This window comes from Theropithecus gelada, chromosome 20, assembly GCF_003255815.1.
Source record: "Theropithecus gelada isolate Dixy chromosome 20, Tgel_1.0, whole genome shotgun sequence".
Classification (NCBI taxonomy): domain Eukaryota; kingdom Metazoa; phylum Chordata; class Mammalia; order Primates; family Cercopithecidae; genus Theropithecus; species Theropithecus gelada.
The window spans coordinates 53,748,412-53,776,323 of NC_037688.1; the positions used below are offsets into that span (position 1 = coordinate 53,748,412).

The following is a 27,912-nucleotide window of genomic DNA, read 5'->3' on the forward strand; positions in this document are numbered from 1 at the left end:
ACCGTGCGGCAGGGGAGGGACTGGGAGCCAGAAGCTCGGCATGGCTGACGACGTGGGCCTAGAGATCCAACTGTGTTCCGAGCAGTTCGGGTCCGGGGAGGCACGGGGCTGCCGCGCCGCCGCGGACGGGAGCCTGCAGTGGGAGGTCGGGGGCTGGCGCTGGTGGGGGCTCTCCAGGGCCTTCACGGTCAAACCCGAAGGACGAGATGCGGGCGAAGTGGGGGCTCCCAGGGCCGCCTCACCACCCCTCTCCGGGCTCCAGGCCGTGTTCCTGCCGCAGGGCTTCCCTGATAGCGTCAGCCCGGACTATTTGCCCTACCAACTGTGGGATTCTGTGCAGGTCAGCTCGGTCGTCTGGGGCAGGGGACAGTGCAGGCCACCCCTCCCTCCCCAGTTATGGACGGGTGACTGAGGCCCGGAGCCGAGCGGGCGGGATCCGACATGCCCCGTACAACAAGAACAAGAACAGATGACGGCACTTAGACCGCCACGCTCCTGCGCCCGCTTCTCACCCTACTTGTTTTCTTCTCCAGGCCTTTGCTTCCAGCCTCTCCGGCTCCCTGGCCACCCAGGCAGTCTTGCTGGGCATAGGGGTGGGGAACGCAAAAGCCACTGTTTCAGCTGCCACGGCCACCTGGCTCGTGAAAGGTGAGCTGCACCCCCGGAGCCTCACGTATTGCTGCTCTCAGCCCTGCCTTCGCTGGGCTCTTATGTGTATATATGTATGGACTCGTGCCCCATTAGGTAGAATTCAGGCAGGTCTCCCCATTGATTAGAGCGGTGCTTTGTAACCGAGTCTTACTGCCGACATCTGGAAGACCCTCATCCCACTCACCAGCTTGGCAGCCACACTCCATTCCCCACACAGACTTCTGAGTCTAAATCATCTGGATCCCAAATCCCGTCCCCTCCCCTTTATCCCTATTCTCTTTGTGGAAGATTGCATGAGAATGCGATTGATTGAATAAAACTGCCCGCTGCCCAGGATAGGGGAAATTGGTGAGCTCCAAAAAAAAAAAATATTTGATTGGTCCTGAGTAGAAGGGAGGAGAGCCTGGAAAGAATGGAAGGTATTGTGTATGCTCTGGGATACCAGATGATGCTGTAAATAATAGAGTGACTATCTGCTGAGTGTGTACAGCTTTTAAAAAATTGTTTAAGGAAAGAAAAAAAAGATACAGTTGGGTACCATGCCACCCAGAGAGGGAAATAGAACAGAAAAGGGAAATTGTTACATGTTCTACAGGAGGAGGCCCCATGGCTTTTGCCACTGTCCTTTGTCTTTCACTACTGCTCCCAGGGGATATTAGGCTGGTGTAAAAGTAATTGCGGGATTTCTTTGTTGTTGTTGCCATTAAAGGTAATGGAAAACCCGCAATTACGTTTGCACCAACCTGATACATCAGCTCTAAGGGAAAGCTCATTCCGTTAGTAGAATCAGTCTGGCCACATCCCTTGTGAGACTCTCTGGATTTTTTTTGAGAAACAGGAGCCTCTTGTTTACACCTTTACCATTAAGACTGAGAAAACTGGGCCGGGCGCGGTGGCTCACAACGGTTTTAATCCTAGCGCTTTGGGAGGCCGAGGCAGCCGGGGCAACATAGGGAGACCCCCATCTCTATTTTTTTTTTAGACTCGTAGTTTCACTGTCTGGAATGCAGAAGTGCAGTGGCACAATCTCAGCTCACTGCAGCCTCTGCCTCCCAGGTTCAAGCGATTCTCCTGCCTCAGCCTGGCAAGTAGCTGGAATTACAGGCATGTGGCACCCTGCCCCGCTAATTTTTTGTATTTTTAATACAGAGTTTCACCATGTTGGCCAGGCTGGTCTCGAACTCCTGACCTTGGGTGATCCATACACCTCAACTTCCCAAAGTGCTGGGATTATAGGCGTGAGCCACTGCACCCGGCTTATTGGCCGTATTTTTGGAATGCATTTGGAGCTTGGGTCAGTAGTTGCTGTTTTCATGTGATATTACCAGCGTGTTGCCTATACAGATTGAATATCCCTTATCCAAAATGCTTGCAACCAGAAGTGTTTTGGATTTCAGGATTTTTTTTGGATTTTGGAATATTTTCATGTATATAATGAGATTTGTTGGGGATGAGACTCAAGTCTAAACATGAAATTCGTTTATGTTTCATATATACTTTATACACATACCTTAAAGGCAGTTTTATACAATATTTTCAATAGTGTGATTGAAACAAAGTTTGTGTTCATTGATCCATCAGAAAGCAAAGATGTCACTGTCTCAGCCACACATGTGGACAATCTGGTTGGTTGACGTCCCCATCATTCCTGACTCTGAATGCATATGCTATCAAGAAGCAGTCATTTTCTTGGCCGGGCGCGGTGGCTCAAGCCTGTAATCCCAGCACTTTGGGAGGCCGAGACGGGCGGATCACGAGGTCGGGAGATCGAGACCATCCTGGCTAACACGGTGAAACCCCGTCTCTACTAAAAAAATACAAAAAACTAGCCAGGCGAGGTGGCGGGCGCCTGTAGTCCCAGCTACTCGGGAGGCTGAGGCAGGAGAATGGCGTGAACCCGGGAGGCGGAGCTTGCAGTGAGCTGAGATCCGGCCACTGCACTCCAGCCTGGGCGACAGAGCGAGACTCTGTCTCAACAAAAAAAAAAAAAAAAAAAAAGCAGTCATTTTCTTATACCTATTCACACATAAGTACTTAACAGTATAAAACATGATACACCACTAATACAGTGAGAAATTGTGTGTTCAGGGTAACTAAGCAGCACAGCAGGTCACCAGAACACCTGTGTCAGCTTCTGAACCACAGCAGCAGCAACAAAAATGGCAGGCTGTCAGTCTTCAGCTGTTTTGATGAAAAGGTTACTGGACACCATATTTTATTTTTTTAAGGTGAGAAGAAACAGAAGCGGTTGAAGGACAGGAAGCGGATCTTCTAGGGATGAGGAAGTGTTCTGCTGGGTGGCTTTTTAAAATGTTTCCTCCAGAGTCATTTGCCTCATTAACTGTGGTTTCTATCTTAGAAGTCTTTCTTGGATTCTATTATGAATGTATGCTGCTCTAGTGCCTCAATAATCCCCTCCCACATCCTCACCATACTGTCTATAGGCACTTTTTCTGCAGTGTTAACAACGTCCTCTTAATTGTCACTGTTACCACGATTGCCTTGATTCAGAACTGAAGGGGGCCAGCCCCTCCACACCTGTGGGTATTTCTTGTCAGGACGAGAGACAGAAAAGAAATAAGACTCAGAGACAAAGTATAGAGAAAGAACAGTGGGCCCAGGGGACCGGCACTTAGCATGCGGAGGACCCGCACTGGCACCGGTCTCTGAGTTCCCTCAGTATTTATTGATTACTATTTTCACTATCTCAGCAAGGGGAATGCGGCAGGAGAACAGGCTGATAGTGGGGACAAGGTCAGCAGGAAAACATGTGAGCAAAGGAATCTGTCACAAATAAGTTCAAGGGTACTGTGCCCAGATGTGCACGTAGGCCAGATTTACGCTTCTCTCCACCCAAACATCTCAGTGTAACAGAGTAGCAGAGCAGCATTGCCGCCAGCATATCTTGCCTCCAGCCACAGGGCAGTTTTCTCCTATCTCAGAATAGAACGAATGTACAATCGGGTTTTACACCGAGACATTCTGTCCCCAGGGACATGCAGGAGACGGAGGCCTTCCTCTTACCTCAGCAACAAGAGGCCTTCCTCTTTTACTAATCCTCCTCAGCACAGACCCTTTACAGGGTGTTGGACTCGGGGACAGTCAGGTCTTTCCCTTCCTATGAGGCCACATCTCAGACTGTCTCAGTAGGAGAAACCTTGGACAATATCCAGGCTTTCTTGGGCAGAGGTCCCTGCAGCTTTCCACAGTATATTGTGCCCCTGGTTAATCGAGACTGGAGAATGGTGATGACTTTTACCAAGCATACTGCCTGTAAACATATTGTTAACAAGGCACATCCTGCACAGCCCTAGATCCCTTAAACCTTGATTGCATACAGCACATTTCTGTGAGCACAGGATTGGGGCTAAAGTTACAGATTAAGAGCATCTCAAGGCAAAACAATTTTCTTAGTACAGATCAAAATGGAGTTTCTTATGTCTTCCTTTTCTACACAGACACAGTAACAGTCTGATCTCTCTTTTCCCTACAAGAACAGTTTGTGCTGTTTCACCATTGGCTGTTTCTACTGTTGGCATCGTGTCTGCACTCCCAAAAGCTGTGGATTTTGGAGCATTTCAGATTTTAGGTTTTTTTGATTAGGAATGCTTAACCTTGGCCAGGCATGGTGGCTCATCCCTGTAATCCCAGCACTTTGGGATTAGGGGGCCAAGGTGGGCAGATCAGTTGAGGTCAGGAGCTCAAGACCAACCTAACCAATATGGTAAAACCCCATCTGTACTAAAAATACAAAGATTAACCAGGCATGGTGGCACATGCCTGTAGTCCCAGCTACTCGGGAAGCAGAGGCAGGAAAATCACTTGAACCCAGGAGGTGGAGGTTGCACTGAAGCAAGATAGTGCCACTGCACTCCAGCCTGAGCAACAGAGCAGTATCCTGTCTGAAACAAAAAAGGAACGTTCAACCTTTAACTCAGACAAGTTATTAATAAAAATTAAAATCATTTTAAGATACGAAAAAAAAGGGGGGGCCAGGTGTGGTGGCTCACGCCTATAATCCCAGTACTTTAGGAGGCCAAGGCAGGTGGATCGCTTGAGGTCAGGAGTTGGACACCACCCTGGCCCACATGGTTTAACCCCATCTCTAACAAAAAACACAAAAATTGGCCTGGCGTGGTGGTAGGCACCTGTAGTCCAGCCTGGACGACAGACTGAGACTCTGTCTCAAAGAAAAAGGATGAAAAATCTACTTTAAAGGCTTCTTGTTATTGGCTGGGTGCGGTAGCTCATGCCTATGATCCCAGCACTTTGGGAGGCTGAGGCAGGCGGATCACCTGCGGTCGGGAGTTCGAGACCAGCCTGACCAACATGGAGAAACCCCGTCTCTACTAAAAATACAAAATTAGCTGGGCGTAGTGGTGCACGCCTGTAATCTCAGCTGCTCAGGAGGCTGAGGTGGGAGAATCGCTTGAACCTGGGAGGCGGAGGTTGTGGTGAGCCGAGATCGTGTCATTGCACTCCAGCCTGGGCAACAAGAGTGAAACTCCATCTAAAAAATAAATAAATAAATAAGGCTTGTTATCAATAGTAAAAGAAGTTATCAGGATATTACAAGCTCATTTTCATCAGACATGGGAAATTTCTGTGCAGAGCTTCATATGAGAAAATTACTTGGAATTTTTTGATGTGATCATTTTCAGTTACATGTCTCTCAGTGGAACGTGATGCTAAATTGTCATGAGTAGCAGTAGTAATAAAACTTGTTGCTAATATTTTGGCAACCTACCTTAAGCCACACATTTTGTATCATTATATGTATCTCTGCAGCAGCCATATTAGTTAGCTACCATTATTCATTTTTTAGATGGAAAAACAGACAAATTTTTTTGTGTGGTTATGTAACTTATCCAGGGTCACTCAGGGCCATGATTTTGACCCAGGCAGACTTATTCCTGTGTTCCACTCTTAACTACCACACTCTTTTGCCAGCTAAGATTTTCAAGTGGAGGGAAGTACAATTGTGGTCATTCCTTACTAGGACTCAGATGTTTCTAGATCTTACAACTTGGCTAATTGTAAATGAGGAGGGAAAAAAAGCAAGTGGGAGTTAAGTTTTCTATTCTAGTGGACAGTATTGACTCAGATGATAGGGAGTATATATATCATTTGTCCTGTGAATGCCTCTAATGATCTATGGAAAGGTAGCATAGGCTCCCTTTCTGTCAGGTGACCCAAGGAGGACATATACCTGAGTGGATACAAGTGTGTAGCCAAAGGGAAGAAAAATAGAGTCTGGGTTGGGCATAGTGGTTCATGCCTATAATCCAAACACTTTGGGAGGCCGAGGCAGGCAGATCACCTGAGGTCAGGAGTTTGAGACTGGCCTGGCCAACATGGTAAAACCTCGTCTCTACTAAAAATACAAAAATTAGCCAGGTGTGGTAGCGCATGCCTGTAATCCCAGCTACACAGGAGGCAGAGGGAGGAGAAGATCTTGAACCCAGGAGATGGAGGTTGCAGTGAGCCAAGATCACACTACTGCACTCCAGCCTGGGCGACAGAGCGAGACTCCATCTCAAAAAAAAAGAAAAATAGAGTCTGCCCCACTGGACTCCTTCTCAACAGGTAAAAGTAATCCTGCCATGTTCACAGTCACTAAGTTGATCCAGCACCAGAATCTTGAATGGCACAATGATGATTTTGCCAAGAATATAATGTACTTGAAGGGAAGAGGTTAAAGTGAGTGATGGGAGGCCTGTAAAACCACTTTGTTGCATATTACTTCCAGGGTCAGACAGGACAGAAATGGAGAAACAAAGCAGACCAGATGGCAGTAGCTTGGACCCATGCTCTCGTTCAGTGAGGTAGCACCAGCTGATGGTGGCCGTGAGAGAGGACAGCCCCAGTGTGGCCATGTCTTCAGGTTCTTCCAGAGAAGCTGGAAATCCATATTTTCTTGTAAAATGCCCCAATTTTATTCATCAATCTAATGGGAGTCTCAGTGAAAGGGAATGATCCCTCCCAAGGTCTCAGGATCGTTGTGAAGATGAAAAGGCACAGGTATTTCAGGTGCGCACGTGCGCACCGGAGCGCTTACTGATTTCCCTCAAGTCCAGGGTGGGCAAGCATGACTCAGTGCCCAAGAAGGCTCTGGAAAGGAGAGAATGCATCTGCTCTCAGTGGAGAATGGGAGGGCTGGCCCAGGTCATCGCATTTATGTTTTGTGGAAGCTCCCAGCCCTCGTTCCTATAACGTAGTGTCCTTTCTCCTACATCCCCACCTCAGGGTCAGTGCCCTCAAGCTCAGACAAGTCCAAATCCTCTCCCCATGGTATCTGTCCTCTCGCATGTCCACTGTATGAGTCTCTCCCAGGTGTCTCATTCTAAAATATTCCTGCCAGGCTTAATGGGTGCTACTCTCTGTATAATGGATGGTCCAAATTGACAAATTTTTTCTGTAAAGGGCCAGATCTTAAGGCTTTGCAGACTTTGTAATCTTAGTTGCAGTAACTCAGTTCTGCCATTGTCTTGCAAAACCAGCCATAGACAATCTATAAACAAATGGGCATGGCTGCATTCCAGTAATACTTTATTTCCAAAACCAGGGAGTAGTAACAGTTTACTGATCCCTGGTCTAAATCAGTGTTTTCTATATTGATTGCTGTCTGCTCTTTGGCTGGATTTTGATTGTGGAATCATCTCGGTCACTGTGGTCATGAAGTACTTGGCAGAGAGAGTTAGGTAGCCAGAAAGCATTGGTTGTGCAAACGAAGGTCCCACTGATTCCAGAGACTTCTCTTACTCTGCCCAGCCTACGGAGGCCTGTCCCTCTGCCGTGTAACCCCAGCTGCAGTTCAAATCTTTTTTTTTTTTTTCCCTGAGACTGGGTCTTGCTCTGTCACCCAGGCTGGAGTGCAGTGACATGATCATAGCTCACCGCAGCATTGATATCCTGAGTTCAAACCATCCTTCCACCTCGGCCTCCCAAGTAGCTGGGTCTACAGGCATGCCACCATGCCTGGCTAATTTCTTTCGCACTTTTTGTAGAGATGGGGTCTTGCTGTGTTGCCCAGGCTGGTCTTGAATTCCTGGCCTCAAGCGATCCCTGGGCCCAAACCCCCTGTAATCCCAAAGTGCTGGGATTATATGCCTGAGCCACCATACCCGGCCCAAATCCTTTTATTTATTTATCCTATAATAACCATCTGTGAGCCACCTGCCCAGCCTAACAGCTAGAATAGGTTAGCAATAACCTTTGAATTTCCACTTAAGATTTCCTGCTTTTTTGAATAGTTTTACCAAATAGGTAAATATTCCTAAGTGCTATGTTGTTTAGTTTTAAGTTTAGAGCTTTACGAACTGTGCTGTATGTGGTCTTCATGAGTTATTTTCATGCAAGAGTTTAATAGTAGTGTTCATCTATGAATGAATGCCTCTGGGTGAATATACTAGAATGTATGTATTCTGTCAGTCAACATTTGCATTATTCCCAGGTTTTTTGCTGTTGTGAACAATTCTGCAAAGAACGTTTCTTGTCCGTGTCTCCTAGGGGACATATTGAGGAACTGCTATGTGTAGGCACTTCTGACCCCGTCATGCAGCTATGACTGTCCGCAACTTCTAGTACCAGATTGAGTTCTCAAGGGCAGTGACTCAGGGTGAACTGGCCAATTCAGTGCCAGGGTCTGCCAGGCCCCACAGCTCCCACACCTCTTCCTTGCTCCTTACCCATGCCTTCTCTCCCCAGATTCAACCGGCATGCTGGGCCGCATCGTCTTTGCCTGGTGGAAAGGGTGAGTTTGTCTTCCCAGCCAGCAACTCTGGCAACTCTTCCTAGTGGGGGTAGTAATGATAGTAATAGTATTGCCATTAATTTTGATTGTAAGGGTTCCATGAGATGGTCTATGCAAAGTGCTTAATGCCCGTGGCATCGTACATAATAGGGCTCAGTTAACACTAGCCACCATTAACAGCTGTAACGGTGCCCCCTGAGCCTCTGTATGTTGTCTCTAATCCTTACAGCAACTCTGTAGGATGGGGTTGGATATGTACATTTCATAAATGTGAATGAGGGAAGTTACTTGCCCAGACCATACAGCTTATAACTAGCGAGATGGGATTTGAACCTGAAGCCTGTGCTTTCCATGGTATTGGGCAGTTCACTGGGCAGAACCCTCAACCAGGCCGTGTGTTCAGGATCTCTTTATGTGTGTCTGATACCCCTCCCAAGAATGTTCCCATTCCCTCCAGGAGATCTCACACTGAGACTTGGGCCTAATGCTGCAAATCCTGAGCTGGCCTGGGGCTGCAGTATCCTCCTGACCCTAGAGAAGTTGTTTCCAAGTGTTTGTGCACAGGGCAGGGAGTCACTGTCTGACGAAAAGGGCAGGTGAGGTAGTCATCCACGGTGTTATGTAACAGAAGTACCCTAGGCCTGGATGTCGGAGCCCGGCTCTCTTAGCCTTTTCCCCCACTGTTCATGTGATCCAGGGAAATCATATCCCCTATCAGGGCTAGTTGTCTGTAACATGCAGGGTTACACACTCAATGTGATGTTTACTAGTCCAAAATACACTCGCTGGGTACCCTCACTCTAAAGCAAGAAGAACGGGGAGAGGCAGAGGAACCCGGGAAGAGCCTCCCTCTAAGGACGGACAGAGGTTGGGGAGCAGCCACAAGACAATCAGGGTTTTCCTTGGTAAATCATGAGTTCATAAGCGGGAGACACTAGGCAATCAGTCAGTCACTGAAGATCCTCCCAGCTAATGGTGGCATTTTAGGTAGCAGTGACCGGGTGTGGGGACAGATGTCTGTCTGGGGGTGTGGATTTTCCTGAGCTCTTCAGACTTTACTGTGGTCCAGGACTCCCCCCACTGCCCATACGATGTGTTTCTTCTTAAATCCACATTACAACAACCTCTCCTCCCCAACAGGAGCAAACTGGACTGCAACGCCAAGCAGTGGAGGTGAGGAGGAGCGGGGATAAGGGAGGAGAGTCTTCCATTATGAAAGTCTCCTACCTCTGACCTCTAACCTCTGATCCCTCCCCAGGCTTTTTGCGGACATCCTCAATGATGTAGCCATGTTCCTTGAGATTATGGCTCCTGTATACCCAATCTGTTTCACTATGACCGTCTCCACCAGCAACCTGGCCAAGGTAGCCACCTGTGGGGCACCCATCTGCCCAAGACACCTGCCTTGGTAGTGTGTGAGTTTACCTGGGCTCTGTGTTCAAGCCACTTCGAGAAGAGTAAGAAAGTTCAGGTGTTTCTACTCAAACCCAACCATCCTTTCTGACCCTCCTCCAGCCAGACAGCGTCTAGTGCCCCAGAAAGTGTAAGGCAATGTGTAGAGCCACAGGATTGGGGAGGGAGCTCCGAGCTGAGAAGTGGAAGGGGGTTGTCCAACGTCAACATTTGGGACCAGCTTCCTTGACTTCCGTTTGGTTCTTTCAGTACAGTATTTATGGAGTGCCTGCTGCATGCTTGGCACAGAATGTGGCCCCCTGGCTTTGGAAAGAAACCACACATCATTGCTTCAGTATTTGTGGAATTATAAGTACAGGTATTCCAAATGAGAAATGTAGGGGCCTGCAAGAGAGTGAGGCGGGGATTCCAGCCTGGTCAGGGAGTGTAGGAAGAGCTCCCCTGAGCCTGGGTCCTGAAGATGGAGTTTAAGGTGCAGGGCGGGTGTTCCGGGCAAAAGAAACAGCACAGCTTCAGGTCCGGAAGCAAGATGGAGATGGAGCACAGACCGCACCGTGAGCTGGGGGACATGTGGGGTGCAGGTACACTCTTCCTCCACGCCAGGCTGTTGCCCACACAACCTTTACAGGTTGGTCTCATCCAAATGAGGACACTGAGGCCTGGCGTGGTTCAGCAAAGAGCATATCCTGTCAGAGTTAAGTACCTGGCCCAGAGGAGAAACTCAAAAAAATGGAAGACCCATTCCAAGGCCCGTCTATCAACTTAAAATCACATTAGGGCCATGCTTCTCCATAAGCACTGGCATTTGGGTTACAACGGTTCCTTGTGGTGGAGGACATTTAGCTTCCCTGGTGCAGGCCTAAATGCTGTGAGCACCCCTAAACAGGGTAGGAAAACCCAGAGAAAAGCACGGCTATAGCTGTGGACCGAGGGTTGTGCCCTCTGGCTTTTGCTTCAAACTCTGCCTTTGGGGCCTCAGTCTCTTCATCTGTCCAACAAGGGAATGGAACAGGGCCATGAGCTTCCCTCTGAAGACCCCTCCCTAGAGTTCCCCTCTCCACAACCTCCATGTCCAGCTGCACCAAGAGAAGCCAGTTTGGCTGTCATCCATGCTACCGCCACCACCACTGCCACCACCTCCTCCTCTTCCCCCTTCCCCTTACCTGTCACCTTCAGCTGAACCTTCAATTCTATTATTTTTCCCTCCTCAAAATCTCCAATCCATTCTCTCCTCCGTCTCCCTGTCACCACCTCTCACTGCTGAGAGAGCACTGTTGCTTCCCGGGTAGCCTCCCTGCCGCTCCCCTCTCAGAGCAGCCTAGTGATCCTTTCAAAGAGGAAAGTGATCAAGTCACTCTGCTGCCCCATTGCTCTTAGGGAAACACCTTCACCAGGCTTGCCAGGCTCTGCGTGGTCAGGTCCCTGTCAGCCACTCTGCCCTCACTGTGTCCCTCGTTCCTCTGGCCTTGGAACAGACTGTTTCCTCTGTCTGCATATTAACTTGTTTATTTATTATCTGTTGATCTATACGCTCCATGAGGGCAGGGCCTGGGTCTGACTTGTATCACAGCACCTAAGTCTATGTCTGGCCTCTAAAAGAGCCCTCAGCCAGGGGTGGTGACTCACGCCTGTAATCCCAGCACTTTGGGAGGCTGGCATGGGAAGATCTCTTGAGCCCAGGAGTTCCAGGCCCACCTGGGCAACCCAGGGAGACTCTGTATTCAAAAACTAAGGATAAATTAAAATAGTAATAAAAGAGCTTTGATGAACTCAGGATGATTGTGGGTGACTAGTGACCCTCCTTGATGAGCTTTATCCTGCAATCTCAGAGGGAGAGATCTGGGCGCCCTGGGAGGTCAGGGCCATCAGTGTAGGTTTCGACAGCTTTCACTGGGGCAGGAGGAGAGTAGAGGAGTTACAGGAGGCAGATGTAAGCATGAAGCTGGAAACCAACCTGAGCCTCCTGCCAGCAATGGGGAGGGTGTGGCCAAAGCAGGAGCTGGAGGGCTGGGAGTTCTGGGATGAGAATGGTCTTTGGGCCTCCACCTTGGAGAAGGAAATTAAGTTTCTGTGAGGCCAGTCCCCAAGGTGGTAGTGGCAGGTGGGACTCCAGTTTCCTAGAACAGGACAGGGAACTTGAGCCTAGGGGGCATCCAGGTGAGAAGTAGATACCAAGGACAGCATTCAGAGTTTGGTCCGGGCCAGGTTTTCTCCAGCTGGTCTGAGTGCCTGTGTTACCAGGACACGTGTCTCCACCAACCTTCTCTCTTCCCCTCCCCACCCAGTGTATCGTGAGTGTTGCTGGTGGGGCCACTCGGGCTGCCCTAACGGTGCACCAGGCTCGGAGGAACAACATGGCTGACGTGTCAGCCAAGGACAGCAGCCAGGTGAGCGCCAGAGCCGGAGGGAGGGCGTGGGGTGGGGAGGGGACGTGGGGAGAAGCCCCTGAGTGCCCTGGAGGGCCCAGGAATACACAGGAAGAAGTGTGGGTGCTCCCTGCTGACTCAAGATACCCAAGCAGGAGTAGGGTTTGGGCTCTGGTGGCAGCAAGTCTGAGCTGATCTTAGGCCCTGCCCACCACCTGGGTGGCTGAGAGCAAGCCCTCAGCCTTGCCCTCTCCAGACCCCACCTTGCAAGCTGGATGTTCTGATCACATGAGGCCCCACATGTCAAGGCAGTTGGCAAGTCAGAGGCACCCAGCACGTGGGTTTGCTGGGTCACTGGCTGGGGCCTCCACTCAGCAGTTTAGCAGGCCTGCTGGCCCAGCCCCCCTACCCGCCCCAGGGAGCCTAGAGTTGGAGTAGGGACACCCCTAAGGCTAAACTCTGCATGGATTAGACCTCCACAAACCCCGTGCTGAGGGCTTAACTCTCTCGCCTGTCATCCTAGCACTTTGGGAGGCCGAGGTGGGAGGATCACTTGAGGCCAGGAGTTTGAAACCAGCCTGGGCAACCCAGCGAGACCCCATCTCTACAAAATATATAAAAGAAACGCTAACCAGGTGTGGTAGTGCACACCTGTAGTCCCAGCCTCGAGCCCAGGAGGTGAGGCTGCAGTGAGCTATGATCACCCCAGTGTACTCCAGCCCGGGTGACAGAACAAGACCCTGTCTCAAAAACAAACTCTCACACCAACCTTGCGAGGTAGGTACTACTTAGCCCTGGTTTACAGACGAGGAAATTAAGGCCCAGGGAAGTCTCAGAAGTGTGAGATGGTTTTCTTTGACACTGAAGCAATTTAGAAACTGCTGTTCGATGCATTCCTACTTTCTGGCCTTCTCTTCCATTATTTGGCTCGATAGTCTTAACCCAAGCTAATATTTATTAAGCACTAACCATGTGCCAAGTATTTCATTTCTGGGAACTCTTTAAATTCTCACAGTGGGCATGTGCAGTAAATGCTCATGGTTGCCTTAGTACAGATGAGGAAATAAAGCATGAAGAGGTCCCATCTCCCTGGGGACCCCTGGGGAAGTCCCTTCTCTCAGGATGCTCAGGCTCATTCCACCCATTGTCTCTTCCGAACCTAAGTCCACAGGCTGTTAAGGAGCAAGAAGGAAGCACAGCACAGGCCCCTCACCGCACGACTCCCGGCTCCATGCCTGCTGTCCCTCGCCTGTTCTCTCGCTGGCCCTCAGCCCTCACCCTAAGCCCAAGCCATTTTTCCCAAGGCCCCAGGGCTTCCTTGGTCCACAGAGTCGGGAACGTATCCAGGACCAACCTGGGAATGTGTCAGTCCCGCAGCAGACCCCAGCTTTCTGCCGATGCAGCTTTGCTGTCACTGGATGTGGCCACTGGAAATGACTCTTCCCACCTGGGAGAGAGGAGGTCCCTCTGCTCCTTAGCTTCCAAGGTTCCTGATCCCCAGTTTCCTGCCACACCCACAGCCTTTATTCCCACAGCATACGCCCTTCCTGGGTGGGGAGCTGGGTGAGAAGAGCTCTCCAGTCTCAGGTCCTCTCTATGCCAGGACCAGCTCTACCTGGGAGCCCAGCTGTCAGGGGCACTAATCCAGACTCCACTCTCAAGATGAGTTGGGGGCAGGTAGCCTGGGGTCCCCTAGGGTGATCTCAATCTAGCCATCAGAGTGTTCTTATAACATTGATACACAAGGGAAGAGGTGTGGGTCTTGTTCCTTTTCTTCCAGGGTGGTTCCTTGACCCCTTTGCAAATTTATCTGCCAGTTACTGCATACCAAAGGAGCTTGGTGGGAGGGGAGCAGTCAACTTAAAATCAGTAGATAAAAGTTATTCCAGCTCATGCCTGTTACCCCAGCACTTTGGGAAGCTGAGGTGGGGATCGCTTGAGCCCAGGAGTTTGAGATCAGCCTGGGCAATATAGCAAGACTCATCTTCACCAAAAAATACAGTAATAATCAGTGGAGGCGTGGTGGTAGGATCACTTGAGCTTAGGAGTTTGAGGTGGCCATGAGTTATGATTGTACCACTGCACTCCAGCCTGGGTGACAGAGCGAGACCCTATTTCTTTAAAAAAAAAAAGTACACATTAGTAAGTGCCTGAGTGTGGGTCTATTCTGGTGACTTGCAAGACAAAGATGACGCGTTCATGGGTATTCCAAGGGCACCTACCTGGGCAGAGAAGCAACTGATACACATATATGTATTTAGACAGGGTATCACTGTGTCTCCCAGGCTGGAGTACAGTGGTGCAATCATGGCTTAATTGTTTTTTTCTTTTTTGGAGACAGAGTCTTGCTCTGTTGCCCAGGCTGGAGTGAAGTGGCGTGATCTCAGCTCACTGCAACCTCCACCTGCCAGGCTCAAACAGTTCAGCCTCCTGAGTAGCTGGGACTACAGGCACACACCCCCATACCCGGATAATTTTTTGTACTTTTAGTAGAGACATGGTCTCACCATGTTGCCCAGGCTGGTCTTAAACTCCTGAGCTCAGGGAATCTGCCCACCTCGGCCTCCCAAATTGCTTGGATTACAGGCATAAGCCACTATGCCCCACCAAATTTTTAATTTTTTTGTAGAGATAGGGTCCCACTATGTTGCCCAGGCTGGTCTCAAGCTCCTGGACTCAAGTGATCTGCCCACCTCAACCTCCCAAAGTGCTGGTACTACAGGTGTGAGCCACCTCGAGCTGGCATCTTTTAAATGATAGTTTACCCACCAAAAACTAAAAATTTACTCCCACTGCAGTAGGGAGTCCTGGGAGGTTGTGGAGCAGAGAGGATGGGGTGAAAGGCACTCAAGGGTACTCAGTGGCCTGGAGGGGCACCCTCCAACTCCTACTCCCTCTGCTGTTTTCCAGGAGACGCTGGTGAACCTGGCAGGGCTCTTGGTCAGCCTCCTGATGCTCCCTCTGGTGTCAGGTTGCCCTGGGTAAGCTGCCAGCAGGGTGGGCAGGAGAGCCCCAGCTGGGCCTCTGCCCGTCTCGGCTACCTCACTCTCTCACCCCAGCTTCAGCCTTGGATGTTTCCTCTTCCTCACTGCCCTCCACATCTATGCCAACTACCGCGCCGTCCGATCCCTGGTCATGGAGACCTTGAACGAAGGCCGGCTCCGGCTGGTCCTGAAGCACTACCTTCAGAGGGGAGAGGTACTCGACCCCACTGCAGCCAATCGCATGGAGCCGCTGTGGACAGGTGACTCTGCCCCTTGTCTCGGGTCCTGTGTCTCAGCCTCTCCCACTGCCTAGGCGTCCTGACCCCAGCTTCCTACAGGTTTCTGGCCAGCTCCGTCTCTATCCCTGGGAGTCCCCCTACACCGCTTGGTCTCCAGGTGAGTGGCCTGGCATCTCCCACTCATCACCGCTGCCACCCACACTCCCCGCACACACCCCTCACTCCAGTTACATACACACTGGCCTCCCTGGCAAGGCCCCACCTCTCTGTCCTGGGTTCTTCATTGCTGCTGAACAGACATGGGGGCAGTGTGGGTGTGTGAGGGAGGAAAGGGTGTATAACATGAAGCAGATGGAAGGGATGTGTTTGAAAGGTGAAGGAAGAATGGGCAGATGGGGAGTTTGGATGACTGGATATAGGAAGAAAGGATAGATTTGGGGGTGTGGGTAATGGCTGAGGGAGAGAGGAAGCGAGGGGCCCTGAGTGAAGCCTGGATCATTTCGGTTCACCGTGGGTGGCTGTTCAGTGGCTGGTTGGGCATGCCTGCCTTTGCTGTCCTCCACCCCCACTGCACTCTCCTCTCCCCCACAGTGTCTTTGAGCTGCAACAGCTGGTTGAGGGGCACCAAGAACCCTACCTCCTCTGCTGGAACCAGTCACGAAGTGAGTGTGCCTAGTTCTCCCAGCCTACGATGCACCCTCCCGGGTCAGCCTCTCATTCCTCCAATCCAGGGCCCCCAGCTCTGGGCAGTTTGGAGGCTGCCTGTTCTGGGGGTTGCTCTAGACCATTCAAATTACAGCTGCAATGCCCCAGTGAAGTTCACTTCACCCCTGTGTAAAACGGAGCTAACGGTACCGCCTTACTCCCTGCGGTGTTTTTATGAGGATCAGATAATGTGACTGCAAAGCGTCTTATATATTGCAGCACTCTTAGTAAGGCTGTGATCTTTGCTGTCGCTGGGAAAACCACCCTTCTCTCCCGTCCTGGGTTGCCTCTTGGGTAAACAAGTCCTTGAGTGTGCTGGTCTGCTGGTGAGTGTGAAAAGGCGCTTATTCTCACCAGCCATTAAAGAAATGCAAAATAGACCCAGCCCAGTGAGCTGCTGTGAAGTTGTATTTGGAAACTGGTCAGTTTGGCCCAAACATTGGGGAGCAACAGATGAATTGGAAAGGAAAGGGTGAGGTGCTGGCCTTCCATGCCAGGCCAAGGTCTCGGGGCAGACAGGGGAAGCAGGGTGATGGGATCGAGGGGGGTTGGGAGGTTTCCATTCCCTGATACCAGTCTGTCTCTTGGTCCCTCCAGACCAGGTACAGGTAGTTCTGAACCAGAAGGCAGGCCCCAAGACCGTCCTAAGGGCCGCCACACATGGGCTGATGCTTGGGGCCCTGCAGGGAGATGGACCCCTTCCAGCAGAGCTGGAGGAGCTGAGGAAACAGGTGCGGGCAGGTAAGTGCCTCACAATCTAGACTGCTGATGCCTCAGGGCGGGGAGGAGAGGGGACAGACTCTGTCCTGCTGGAGGATACAGAGCTTCTGGTTCTGCACCCCCGCACCCAGGTCCTAAGAAAGAGAGCTGGGTCATCGTCAAGGAGACACACCAAGTGTTGGACATGCTGTTCCCAAAGTTCTTGAAAGGTAACATACCTCAGCTCATGGCTGCTTAGTCCCTGAAGCCTTGTCCCTGGGGGCCCCGCCTTCCCCCACTCCCACCCTTCCATCTGAAAGGTGAAAGACTTGGGTTCTTGGTCTTGATGCAGAGGCTCACACCTATAATTCTAGCGCCGTGGGAGGCCTAGATGGGCAGATTGCTTGACACCCTGCCTGGGCAACATGGTGAAAACTTGTCTCCACAAAAAAATACAAAAATTAGGTGTGATTCTGCACTTGTGGTTGCAGCTACTCAGGAGGCTGAGGTGGGAGGATCACCTGACCTGGGAGAGGTCGAGGCTACAGTGAGCCATGATTGTACCAGCCTGGGTGACACAGCAAGACCTTCTCTCTCTCAAAAAAAAAAAAAAAAGACTGCCGGGCACAGTGGCTCACACCTGTAATTCCAGCACTTTGGGAGGCCAAAGCAGGCAGATACTTGAGCTCAGGAGTTCAAGGCCAGCCTGGGCAACATGGTGAAACCCTGTCTCTACCAAAATTTTTTAAAAAATTAGCTGTGCGTGGTAATGCACGCCTGTGGGACTGTCAGGAGGCTGAAATGGGAGGATCACTTGAGCCTAGGAGGCAGAGGTTGCAGTGAGCCCAGATTGTGCCACTGTACTCCAGCCTGGGTGACAGAGACCCCCATCCCCCCCCAAAAAAAAGATGGGTTCTCCCTGTAATCCTAAGTTTAGCACTCAGTTTCCCTGTCTATAGGACGGAGAGCTTAGAATGGTCTCTGAGGTGGTATCAGCGTGGACAGTCTGTGTAATCCCCGTTGGCATGTAGGAAATGGGAGGATGGAGTGGGGAGGCCCTCACATTGACTGATGAGGACATTTTGTCTGGCGCCTGTTCCATCCCAGCGCTCTTCTGCGTGCCATTTCAATGAATTCTTCCTGCAGCCAGGTGTGGTTTCAGCCTCATTTATGCCAGACTCACCTAGCAGAGGCAGTGGGAGCCCCAGTAGTGCACAAAGCCCGCACCCAGCCTGTGCCTCTCCTTACCCTTGTCCCCAGCATTCCCGGCAGCACCCATGATCTCTCCCCAGGACTGCAGGATGCTGGCTGGAAGACCGAGAAGCACCAGCTGGAGGTGGACGAGTGGAGGGCTACATGGCTTCTGTCTCCCGAAAAGAAGGTCTTGTGAGCGGCCCAGACAGAGGCCCAAGCCCAGGACAGGAACCTGGAGCAAGGACACTTTGGCCACAGCAGGACAGGGGAAAGGCAGCTTTATTTCTCCTTAGGGCAACTGCAGCGGGTGGGCCAGGCCCTCATGGGAAGTGACTGCCAATCAGATGCAGTGGGCCCCAGGCAGAGGAAGGCTGGGAGAAGGAGAGCCAGGACCTTCTCACCCCACTGCCCCTTCCCCTTTTCTGGGGAGCACCGCAGGCTCCTCCCGACCACTTCCTGTGAGGCTGTGGCTTATAGTGTCCAACACAGTTGGTCTTAGGCATAGAAGCCCCAGAGGAACACAGCCACCGCCATCATGAGCAGGGCATTGAGGTTGACCACACGGGCCCAGCTCGGGTCCTCACTGATGTCCTCCAGCCGCCTGGTTGCTGCCACTGCCTCCTCCTGGGTAAGGGGCGGAGGACTGCCCACCCCACCCCTGCTCATTCCACAAAACCAGAGCAGGCACTGACGTAAGAAGCTTGGTGCCGGGGCTTGGGGCTCTGGGGGAAATTGAGGCCCTGCAGTTAGTTTGCGGGAACTCAGCTCCCCCAGCCCCACCTGCCGGCATGGTGCCCTACCATCCATCTCCATGGCACGCTCTGGGCACCCATTCTGTGCAGGGAGTGAGGAGCCTTCCTGCTCATCAGCATCCAGGTCCTCCCGTTCTTCCTTGCTGTGCCGGAGACTGAAGACCAGGCGGTGGAGCTGGGGAGGGTGGGAGCACGGACTAGGTGGGAGTTCTGTCCCCCCATGCCCGACCCTGAAGTCTCTTGCACACCAGCTCGTCACTGCCTGCCCTACCCACCTCTGTTGAGACCACACAGCCAGCCCAGGCTCAACTCATGCCAACTCCATCCTACATGGCTGCCCTGTGCTCTTGGGGTAAACCCCGAGCCCCTGAGCTTGTGTTGACAGCCGTTGGCCCTGCTCCCCCAGCTTCATCAGCTCAGGTCCCCTGTCTACACCCAGATGGTAGCGCTTGCGACCCTGGCCTGGCAGTCCTGCTCACAGTGTTCTGTGCCTGTGTGCTCCCACCCTTCCCTCCTGCTGCTGCGGAATCCCTGTCATCCTTCCACACCCGGATCTCTTGTCCTGTCCTCACCCCACCCTGCCACCATCAGCCCTGCCTGGAGCCACCTGCCCTTCAGCAACAAAACCACACCTTTTTGTGGGCGTTCAAGATGGTATTGTGCCCCACCAGTCAGATCCTGTGTTTTGAGTCCCAAAGGCCATGCCAAGGATTGGCTCTGGGAGGCTTTAATCACCAACCCATCAACATCAAGCCTCCCCCAGGCCGGTTCAAATAAATGTATTTAAATAAAAATGCTTGCTCTGCAACTGCAACTGCGGCTGGACCCCCAGCCCGCTCCCAACCCTCAGTCTAGAAATTCAGGTCCTCCCCACTGTGCACTCCAGGAAGCAGAGGGCAGGTGTAAGTGGTTGCTGTGTCGCACAGTGCTTGTTTGAGGCACCCGGCCACTCACGTGCTTGCGGGGGATGGGCGCGGTGCACAGCGAGACCAGGAGGGTGAGGAGGCCGGAGCAGAGGAACAGCACGATGGCGAAGTAAAGGTAGTGCACGCCGCAGAGGAAAGCCGGGCACGCTGAGGGCTGCACACAGCTGCCCGAGCCGAAGGAGAACTCGGGAATCAGGCGTGCCAGGCCCATCAGGAGGCCCCCGATGAGTCCCCAGAAGGCGCCCTGCGAAGGAAACAGGTCAGCCTGCTCAGGATGTGCAAACCCAGCCCGCCGTTGCCATGCGCGCATGCCGCTCACCTGCTCATTAACGCGCGGCACGAAGAGTGCCAGCACGAAGACGGCGGACACGGGCGGTGCCAGGTAGCTGGAGACGGCCTGGATGTAATCGAAGAGCTGCCCGCCCTGCGCCGCCTGCACCACGGGAAGCCAGGCCACCGACACTACCACGATGAACACCACCCAGAGCCTGCGGCGGAGGCCGTCGGATCGAACCCCGGACCCTGGACTCCCCTGCGCGTGCGCAAGCCCCCGACCCGGGCTGATCCGTTAGGGAGGAGGGGAGCCCAGGCCGCACCGTCCCACCAGCAGCAGCTCGCGGTCGCCGGCGCTGGGCCGCAGGCGCGTGTAGATGTCCATGGTGAAGAGTGTGCTGCTGCTGTTGAAGATGGAAGCCAGCGAGGACATGAGCGCGGCCAGCATGACCGCCAGCATGAGTCCGCGCAGACCTGCGGGCCGAGGGCAGCCGTGAGGCTGGGGCCACTGGGGGTCCAGGGCGGCTGCAGCTGCGCGAAGGACGACCCCTCCCAGCAGCGGGCTCCGCAGCGAGCTTGCGCCTGTGGCCCGGGACCGCCCTCACCGTTGGGCATGAGCTTCACGACGAGCCGCGGGTAGGCAATGTTGGAGCAGCCCACCTCCGTGCCGCACACGCGCCTGCACACCTCAGGCACCACGCACGCCACCTCGTCTGCCAGAGAAAGGCCACCGCGCGGCTAGGACGGGGCCTGGTCTGGGAATCCCAGGAGGTGGGGACTGGGAATCCTAGCACAGGAGGCGTGCGATCCCCGGAGGGAGGCGGGACTCCGCGCCCAAACTCCCGAGTCTTAGGAGGGTGGCTAAACTGGGAGACGGGTGCCCGGTCGCTGGCACAGGAAAGGGGCGGGGCGGGGACGCGGACGTTACCCGGGTACAGAATGCGGCTGATCATTCCTGGCATGACCATGAGGAACATGGGCGTCAGCTTCAGGTACCCGCACAGGATGCAGCCCGCCTTGATGTGGGTCAGGCTCTTCCCGGCCAGGCAGCGCTGCACAATGACCTACGGGAGGGGCGTTCAGCTGCCCACGTGCGGGCCTCTCCTTGGCCCCGCCCCGCGCCCCGGCTCTAATATGTGCCCCGCCTCTGGCTGGTGAGTGCCCCAAGTTCAGCTGCACGCTCGGAGCAGATGGAGCCTTCTGTCTGGCTTAGCACCACCCTGGAGGGGTTCCCGCCTCTCAGACTGCGCCTTAGACAGTTGTGGGAAAGGCAGGGAGGGACTCAGGCTCCACCCGTCTCGGCTCCGCCCCGGCCTCACTGCAGGCGCAGCCCTGTCTCCGCACCTGGTCGCTGCACCAGTACCATCCCGAGACGATCGTGAGTCCCAGGAGCAGCGCGGGCCACGGCAGATCCCCGGTCACGGGGTGCCGGAGCAGGTGGTAGGAGTCGGGCCGGGGTCGATAGCAGGAGCTGGAGATGTTTCCCACGGCTGGATCCTCGGACACCGTCAGCGAAGTTGCTGCTCTCAGGTATTTGTCGAAGAGACCCGAATACCCGCCCACCTCGTGGAAGGCTGCCGGGTAAGGCCGTCAGAGGACCCTTCTTAGAATCCTCAGACCGGAGAGGCGCGACTGCCCCGCGCGCAGGCCGAGAGCTCCGCGACCACGCCCTTCGCGCCCCTCCCTGGTAGGCGAGCTCCTACCGTAACCCATGAGGATGCAGGAGCCCCCCAGGATGACGAAGGTCTGTACCGTGTCCGTGTACATCAGCGCGGCCAGCCCTCCTGCAACAGGCCGGGGTCAGGGGACAGCCCAGCTGTTTATGTCACAGACAGGCTGGTCTTATCAATAAGGCGTCTTTGCGGGAATTTAAGAGAGTTCCCCTTCCTGGAGAATAAATTTCAAAACGATGGCCCATTCTCGGGGCTCATGCACGCAAGGCACCAACAAGCAGGGCTTGGCGGGCAGAGTGTGGCTGAGTTTTAGGGCCAGGCCACACTTGCAGGACCCCCACTAGCAACGCCCTCTAGGCCCCAGTTTTGTTTGTTTTTGTTTTTGAGATGGAGTCTTGCCCTGTCGCCCAGGCTGGAGAGCAATGGTGAATTTCAGCTCACTGCAACCTCCACCTCCCCAGCTCAAGCAATTCTCCTGCCTCAGCCTCCGGAGTAGCTGGGATTACAGGCGCGTGCCACCACCTCCAGCTAATTTTTTGTATCTTTAGTAGAGATGGGGGTGTCACCATGTTGACCAGGCTGGTCTCGAACTCTTGACCTTGTGATCTGCCCGCCTCGGCTTCCCAAAGTACTGGGATTACAGGCGTGAGCCACTGCTCCCAGCCACCCCCAGTTTTTTCTGTCATCATAGGAGAGGGTGATTCTCTAAGATCCAATACTCAGTTCTGTTCCTTCTCAAGGTGGGGCCCCTCAAGTGGGCCTTGGCACCAAGCCCTGCCTACTCTGGTCCACATCTGACCTCAGACCCCACCCCAGGTCCCTCTGAACCATACTGGGTTTGTCTAGAGGTCTTGGAGACTCGTCAGGTGCACTCTCCCAGGTGTTCAAGGCAGGCAAGAGCTGCTAAATCTTCCTTTTCTCGCAGTCCTCACTCAAGCCCAGCATGGTTTTCTCTCTCTGAACTTCCGGTCAAAATCCAAGAGACAGTGGAAAGAGAGGAAGCCTTTGCTCTCCAAATATTTAGTCCCTTCTCCTGCTTGGACCACACCACACTTCCAAACCTCTCCAGCTTGCTTTCCTCTGGCAACTCCCCAAACCCTGGCCACAGCTGGCAGCAGTGTCCCAGGCCCACTCTTTTTCCTAAGCCCCTGCTGGCACCTGTCACCGTGTAAATCATGGTGATGCCCAGAAGCGCGATGACGGAGGCATAGATGTTCCAGCCCAGAGCCTGCTGGATGAATACAGCTCCGGAGAACATGTCCACCTTTGGGGAGGAGCAAGTGCCAGGTCAGGACCCAGGGCAGTGTCCCTGGCCCACCTTCAGCCCAGACCATGCCCTACTAGCTTCAAAGCTTCCCTCCATTTTTCCAGGTCCCAGCACTGTGGCTAGTGCCCTGGAGACACTCCTTGCAGGTTCTGCCTCCATCATCATAACCCTCACAGTGGTTTCTCCTAGGTGCCACGCCCTCCAGAGTTCTCTAGAGAGCCCACTCATGACTCCGCCCTTCTAGGGCCCCATCGCGTCCGTCACACGCACTCACCGAGATCTTGGTGAAGATATACAGGAAAAGGGAGAGCACAGACAGGTAGAGGCGGATGCGGCGGCCGCCGAAGCGCTTGCGCAGGTACTGTGGCATCGTGATGACCCCTGCCGTCAGGTACACGGGTGCAAAGAGCCAGCCCAGTAGCAGCACCACGAAGAGCGCCTGCCGGGGGCAGTACTGCTGCTGAGGGTGGCTTTGCCCTCATCCCTAAGGATCTGACCTCTTTGTGAAGGTGCTACTCCAAGCAAGTGACCCTGGAAAGGGCCACATCTGGGGCCCAGAGGACAACTGCAGGCGATGGCCCCGGGGCCCGGGGCACCAAGGAACAGAGCTGACACCCTCCTGGGTTCTTAACTGGAGCCCTCCTTGTCTTCCCAGGTTATCACTCCTGGCCCGTTTCTCCCAATGTTGTCCCTATGTTCATCTAGATATGAACCCCATAATAGACTCCTCAGACTGACCCGAGCCAAAGCCACCCAAACCTTGTGTCCCTCAAGGCTCAGCTCAGTGGCCTCCTCCTCCAGGAAGCCCTGAGCTCAAAGCCTGATCTCCCCTCCAACGGGAGCCTCAGTCCCAGAGCTTTGTATCTGCTCCTCACTTCTACAAAAGACTTTAACTTGGCCCCAAGTTCCTCACAGACCACAGCTTCAGAGCACATCTGAGCAGGTGCTTCCCTGGCTTTGAGGCTGCTCACCCCACTCAGAGAGGAATAAATGGAAGCTCCTAGAGGCAGTGGCTGGTGCAGGCTGGCTCACATGGCAAGTCAGGAGCAGGACCGACAGTGGTCACCCCTGCACCCCTCTGCTTCCTGGCTGGATGTGTGACCTCCACTCCCAGCCCAACCTCACCCCGCAGTTGGAAAGTCCCACTGCCAGTCTCATTCCCCATTTCCCGGAGTTTGCCCAAGGTGTGACCCTTCCAGATGTTCTCACTGGGGGTGGGGTTATTGGAAAAAAAGGGCCTCACATTCCATTCGAATCCAGCCACAGCCAAGCCACTTGCAGCGCCAGTCCCTGCCAGGCCCACAAAGTGGCCACTGCCAATGTTGCTGGCGAAGAGAGAGGCCCCAACCTGGGTGGCCAGAGGAGGGAGTGAGCAGGGCTGCTTCTCCAGGCCCCCTCCCGTTCCCAGTCCAGCCCGTCTCACCGGCCACCACATCATGCTGCGTCCTGCCAGGAAGTAGCCGCCCACAGTGCCTCTGTTGGTTCTGCACATGGACTGGGAGACAGAGGTGGGGGAGACCTGGGTTTGGGGCACAGCCTTGGACTTCATTAGCGTCCTCAACACATTCCTCAGCCTTGTTTCTGGCTGAAGATTAACGACCCTAGTTTCCCTGATCATTTGCACTGCCACCCCCAACTCCTCCCACTCAGGGCAACCCAGGCTCTAATCCCAGTGTCCAATTCCCCAAGTCTTTTCACATATTTTTTCTTTTTCTTCCTTTTCTTTTCCTTCATTTTTTGAGACAGAATCTTGCTCTTGTTGCCCAGGCTGGAGTGCAGGGGCATGATTTCGGCTCACTGCAATCTCTACCTCCCAAGTTCAAGCAATTCTCATGCCTCAGCCTCCGAAGTAGCTGGGATTATAGACACGTGCCACTACACCCAGCTATTTGTATTTATTTATTTATTTTTATATATTTTAGTGGAGACAGGGTTTCACCAAGTTGGCCAGGCTGGTCTTGAACTCCTGGCTTCAAGCAATTCACCTGCCTTGGCCTCCCAAAGTACTGAGATTACAGGCATGAACCATCGTGCCCAGCCCCACATCTGTTTTTAGAGAAAAGGTCTTGCTCTGTCTCCTAGGCTGGAGTGCAGTGACATGATCATAGCTCACTGCAGCCTTGAACTCGTGGGCTCAAGCAATCTTCCCACCTTGGCCTCCGAGTAGTTGTGACTACAGGCACACACATCAGCATGCCTGGCTAATTTTCCCTTTCTTCTTTTTTTTTTTTTCCTTTTATTTTAAGAAACAAGGTCTCATCCAGGCACAGTGGCTCACACCTGTAATCCCAGCACTTTGGGAGGCAGAGGCAGGAGGATTGCTTGAGCCTAAGAGTTCGAGACCAGCCTGGGCAACACAGTGAGACCCCTCTCTATTTAAAAATAAATAATTTTTAAATAAATTTTTATAATAAAACAGAGATGTGGTTTCACCATGTTGGCCAGTGTGGTCTCAAACTCCTGGCCTCAGTGATCCCCCTGCCTTGGCCTCCCAAAGTGCTGGGATTACAGGTGTGAGCCACTAGTCCCGTCCCAGCTCCCCAGGATTTATCGTGCGTGGATTTGGCTTGACCTTCCTGGGGCCTTGGATATTTTCTGCTGGTCAGCCATAATGTGGCCAGGGGAATGAGACCCCATTTAGAATGTCGACCCTGATGAAAATCCATGGACCCCTTCAGCTAGCACAGTCCCAAGGTGGGAAGACAAGGAAGGAATATTGGCTGGGCCTTCCTGAGGACCTCCAAAGACCTGTTTGCCCCCAGGCCTAGGTTTCTCCTTCAAAGATCCAAGCATCATTCTCCCACCCTTGGCCCCCTGAGACTTTTCTCCCAGGCCCCAAAGCCAGCAGCCCCCAGCAGCACCCCACCCCCAACTTCTTACCCACAAGCCAACACCAATGACCAGCAGGAAATATGCAGCAATGACTAGAATGTCAGCAGGATTGTCGATCAGGGCCCTCTGGGCCCCCAGCTCTGGTGCCGAGCCTGCCTCTGTGTGCTCCTCCATTCTCCCCAGGATCTGCCCCATCCAGGGACCAGCCCCTGGATTCCCCCAGGGAAGGATTAATGGTTACCTCAGGGGCACTGAGCCGACAAGTCCCCCAGGTCTCGTTCCCGCTCCCCAGCTTTGTTTAGCTGAATCAGGTCGTATCAAGGCTGAAGGCTGGTCCTGGGGAGCTGGGCCCTTCCAAGTTCAAGAGCACTCCTTCCTGGGCCTTAGCCTCTGCCCTCTCCCCGGTGCCCCAGGCTCAAAATCACCTCTTTTACTCCCTAAAAATGCATTTCTTCCTTCTTAGCTAAGCAAGCACCCCTGGATTTAACTAATCCAGAGGAATCATTTTCAAACCCAAGTCTGACAGGGCCACTCACCCTCCTCAGGAACCCTCCATAGCTCTTAGTACAAGCTCTTCAGCCTGATTTCCAACCCCAGCCGTGCCCCAGTTCCCGCTTATCCTTCCCCCTGCTTCTGCAAACCAAATCTAGAGGAAATCAGAAATCCTTTCCCACTCCCTTAACCTACCCAGCCCAGATTTTTGCTTTTTGCTTTTTTTGCCCAGATATTTTTATCCCCACCAAATCCTTGCACAAACTGTGTCTTCTGTTTAGAGCGGTTCCCTGTCTCCCAAATGGCCAACTCCTATTCAGCTTTCAGTACCCAGCCTATGTCGCCTCTTGAAGAAAGACTTCTCTGACATTTCTAATGCAGTTCTGAGCACACTGTGTGGCCCTTGCCTGGGTCCAGGTCTGTCTTCCCAACAAACTAGAGCCTCCTCAAGAGCAGGATCGGTTGGGTGTGGGGACTCATGCCTGTAATGCTAGCATTTTGGGAGCCTGCAGCGGGAGGATCACTTGAGCTCAGGAGTTTGAAACCAGCCTGGGCAGCAGAGTGAGACCTCATCCCTTAAAAAATAAATAAATAGGCCGGGCATGGAGGCTCACGCCTGTAATCCCAGCACTTTGGGAGGCCGAGGCAGGTGGATCACAAGGTCAGGCGATTGAGACCATCCTGGCTAACAGGGTGAAACCCTGTCTCTACTAAAAATACAAAAAAAAAATTAGCCTGATGTAGTGGTGGGCGCCTGCAGTCCCAGCTACTCGGGAGGCTGAGACAGGACAATGGCGTGAACCTGGGAGGCGGGGTTCACAGTGAGCCGAGATCGTACCACTGCACTCCAGCCTGGTCGACTGAGCAAGACTCGGTCTCAGAAAATAAATAAATAAATAAATAAATAAATAAATAAATAAATAAATAAAAAATAAATAAAAATTTAAAAGAGCAGGACTGATCTGATTTATCCCTGGAGTCTCATTGCTCAGCACAGGACTGGATTCAAGAAGGGCTAGGCTGGTTAATATCTGTATGTCTACCTTTCTAGAAGAATGGTCCAGACTTGAATGTTAGGAGACAGTTGAAGGGAAGTCCTGCCTGATTATGGCAGTGATGGTCATCCCAGAGATGGGAAAAAGAGAAAAATGCTTTCAGTGTAATATGACAGAGTTTGGATAGAGGAGTACCTTAGTTTGGGTTCCTCCAAAAGGAGACCCTGAGATGAGAATTTGTGTGCAATGACTTTCCTGAGGAGGTGGTTCCAGTATGGACTGTGAAGGAGTAGGGAAGAGACATGAAACAAGGAGAAAAGCCAATAAAGCATGTAGTTCTTTGTTTTGAGACAGGGTCTCACTCTGTCACCAAGGCTGGAGTACAGTGGTGTGATCACAGCTCACTGCAGCCTCGACCTCCTGGGCTCAAGGGATCCTCCCACCTGTTTCCCGAATAGCTGGAACTACAGGCACGCCACAACACTCGGCTAATTTTTGTATTTTTTTATACAGATGGGGTTTTACTGTGTTGCCCAGGCTGGTCTCAAAATCCTGAGCCAAACTGCCTCAGCCTCCCAAAGTGCTGGGATGACAGACGGGTGTGAGCCACCGCATCTGGCGCAAGGCTGTGTCATTTATCAGGTTACCACCAAGAGCAGTTGGAGCCTGATCCCAAAAAGGACACTCTGAGACACGGT

General features: G+C 52.9%; 2 protein-coding genes and 1 long non-coding RNA gene across 4 annotated transcripts; 2 read left to right on the plus strand and 1 right to left on the minus strand.

The window, feature by feature from the left end:
- C20H16orf58 (chromosome 20 C16orf58 homolog) lies at positions 1–19,564 on the plus strand. Its single transcript, XM_025369720.1, has 13 exons — positions 1–340; positions 534–648; positions 8,359–8,404; positions 9,545–9,577; positions 9,663–9,768; positions 12,103–12,204; positions 15,094–15,164; positions 15,243–15,427; positions 15,506–15,563; positions 15,998–16,068; positions 16,709–16,852; positions 16,963–17,040; positions 18,103–19,564. The coding sequence occupies exons 1-13, from the start codon at positions 41–43 to the stop codon at positions 18,198–18,200; spliced, it is 1,407 nt and encodes a 468-aa protein (XP_025225505.1). The 5' UTR covers positions 1–40; the 3' UTR covers positions 18,201–19,564.
- On the minus strand, positions 18,269–25,914 carry SLC5A2 (solute carrier family 5 member 2). Of its 2 annotated transcripts, XM_025369719.1 has the most exons (14): positions 25,776–25,914; positions 24,319–24,390; positions 24,139–24,243; positions 23,170–23,334; positions 22,787–22,892; positions 21,659–21,739; positions 21,300–21,529; positions 20,884–21,019; positions 20,561–20,668; positions 20,279–20,429; positions 20,002–20,170; positions 19,711–19,926; positions 18,805–18,931; positions 18,269–18,726 (listed from the first exon to the last, which is right to left on the minus strand). In XM_025369719.1, exons 1-14 carry the CDS (start codon positions 25,899–25,901, stop codon positions 18,500–18,502), a joined length of 2,019 nt encoding a protein of 672 aa, XP_025225504.1. In that variant the 5' UTR covers positions 25,902–25,914; the 3' UTR covers positions 18,269–18,499. The 2 variants fall into 2 exon arrangements, with proteins under 2 accessions (XP_025225504.1, XP_025225502.1); XM_025369717.1 differs by having other exon boundaries at positions 18,269–18,931; positions 25,776–25,901.
- On the plus strand, positions 20,362–21,866 carry LOC112613834. Its single transcript, XR_003117014.1, has 2 exons — positions 20,362–20,726; positions 21,280–21,866. It is a non-coding gene; the product is annotated as an uncharacterized LOC112613834 (long non-coding RNA).
- Positions 25,915–27,912: the final 1,998 nt, after the last annotated feature.

Excerpts from the sequence above, each read along its gene's own strand:
- C20H16orf58 (XM_025369720.1), top strand. The coding sequence starts at position 41 with ATGGCTGACGACGTGGGCCTAGAGATCCAACTGTGTTCCGAGCAGTTC. Across the intron at positions 341-533 it reads AACTGTGGGATTCTGTGCAG|GCCTTTGCTTCCAGCCTCTC; the intron begins GTCAGCTCGGTC and ends TTTCTTCTCCAG. Across the intron at positions 16,853-16,962 it reads GAGGAAACAGGTGCGGGCAG|GTCCTAAGAAAGAGAGCTGG; the intron begins GTAAGTGCCTCA and ends CCCCGCACCCAG.
- SLC5A2 (XM_025369717.1), bottom strand. The coding sequence starts at position 25,901 with ATGGAGGAGCACACAGAGGCAGGCTCGGCACCAGAGCTGGGGGCCCAG. Across the intron at positions 20,669-20,883 it reads CAGCCGCATTCTGTACCCGG|ACGAGGTGGCGTGCGTGGTG; the intron begins GTAACGTCCGCG and ends TTTCTCTGGCAG. Across the intron at positions 18,932-19,710 it reads CGCCCATCCCCCGCAAGCAC|CTCCACCGCCTGGTCTTCAG; the intron begins GTGAGTGGCCGG and ends CACCCTCCCCAG.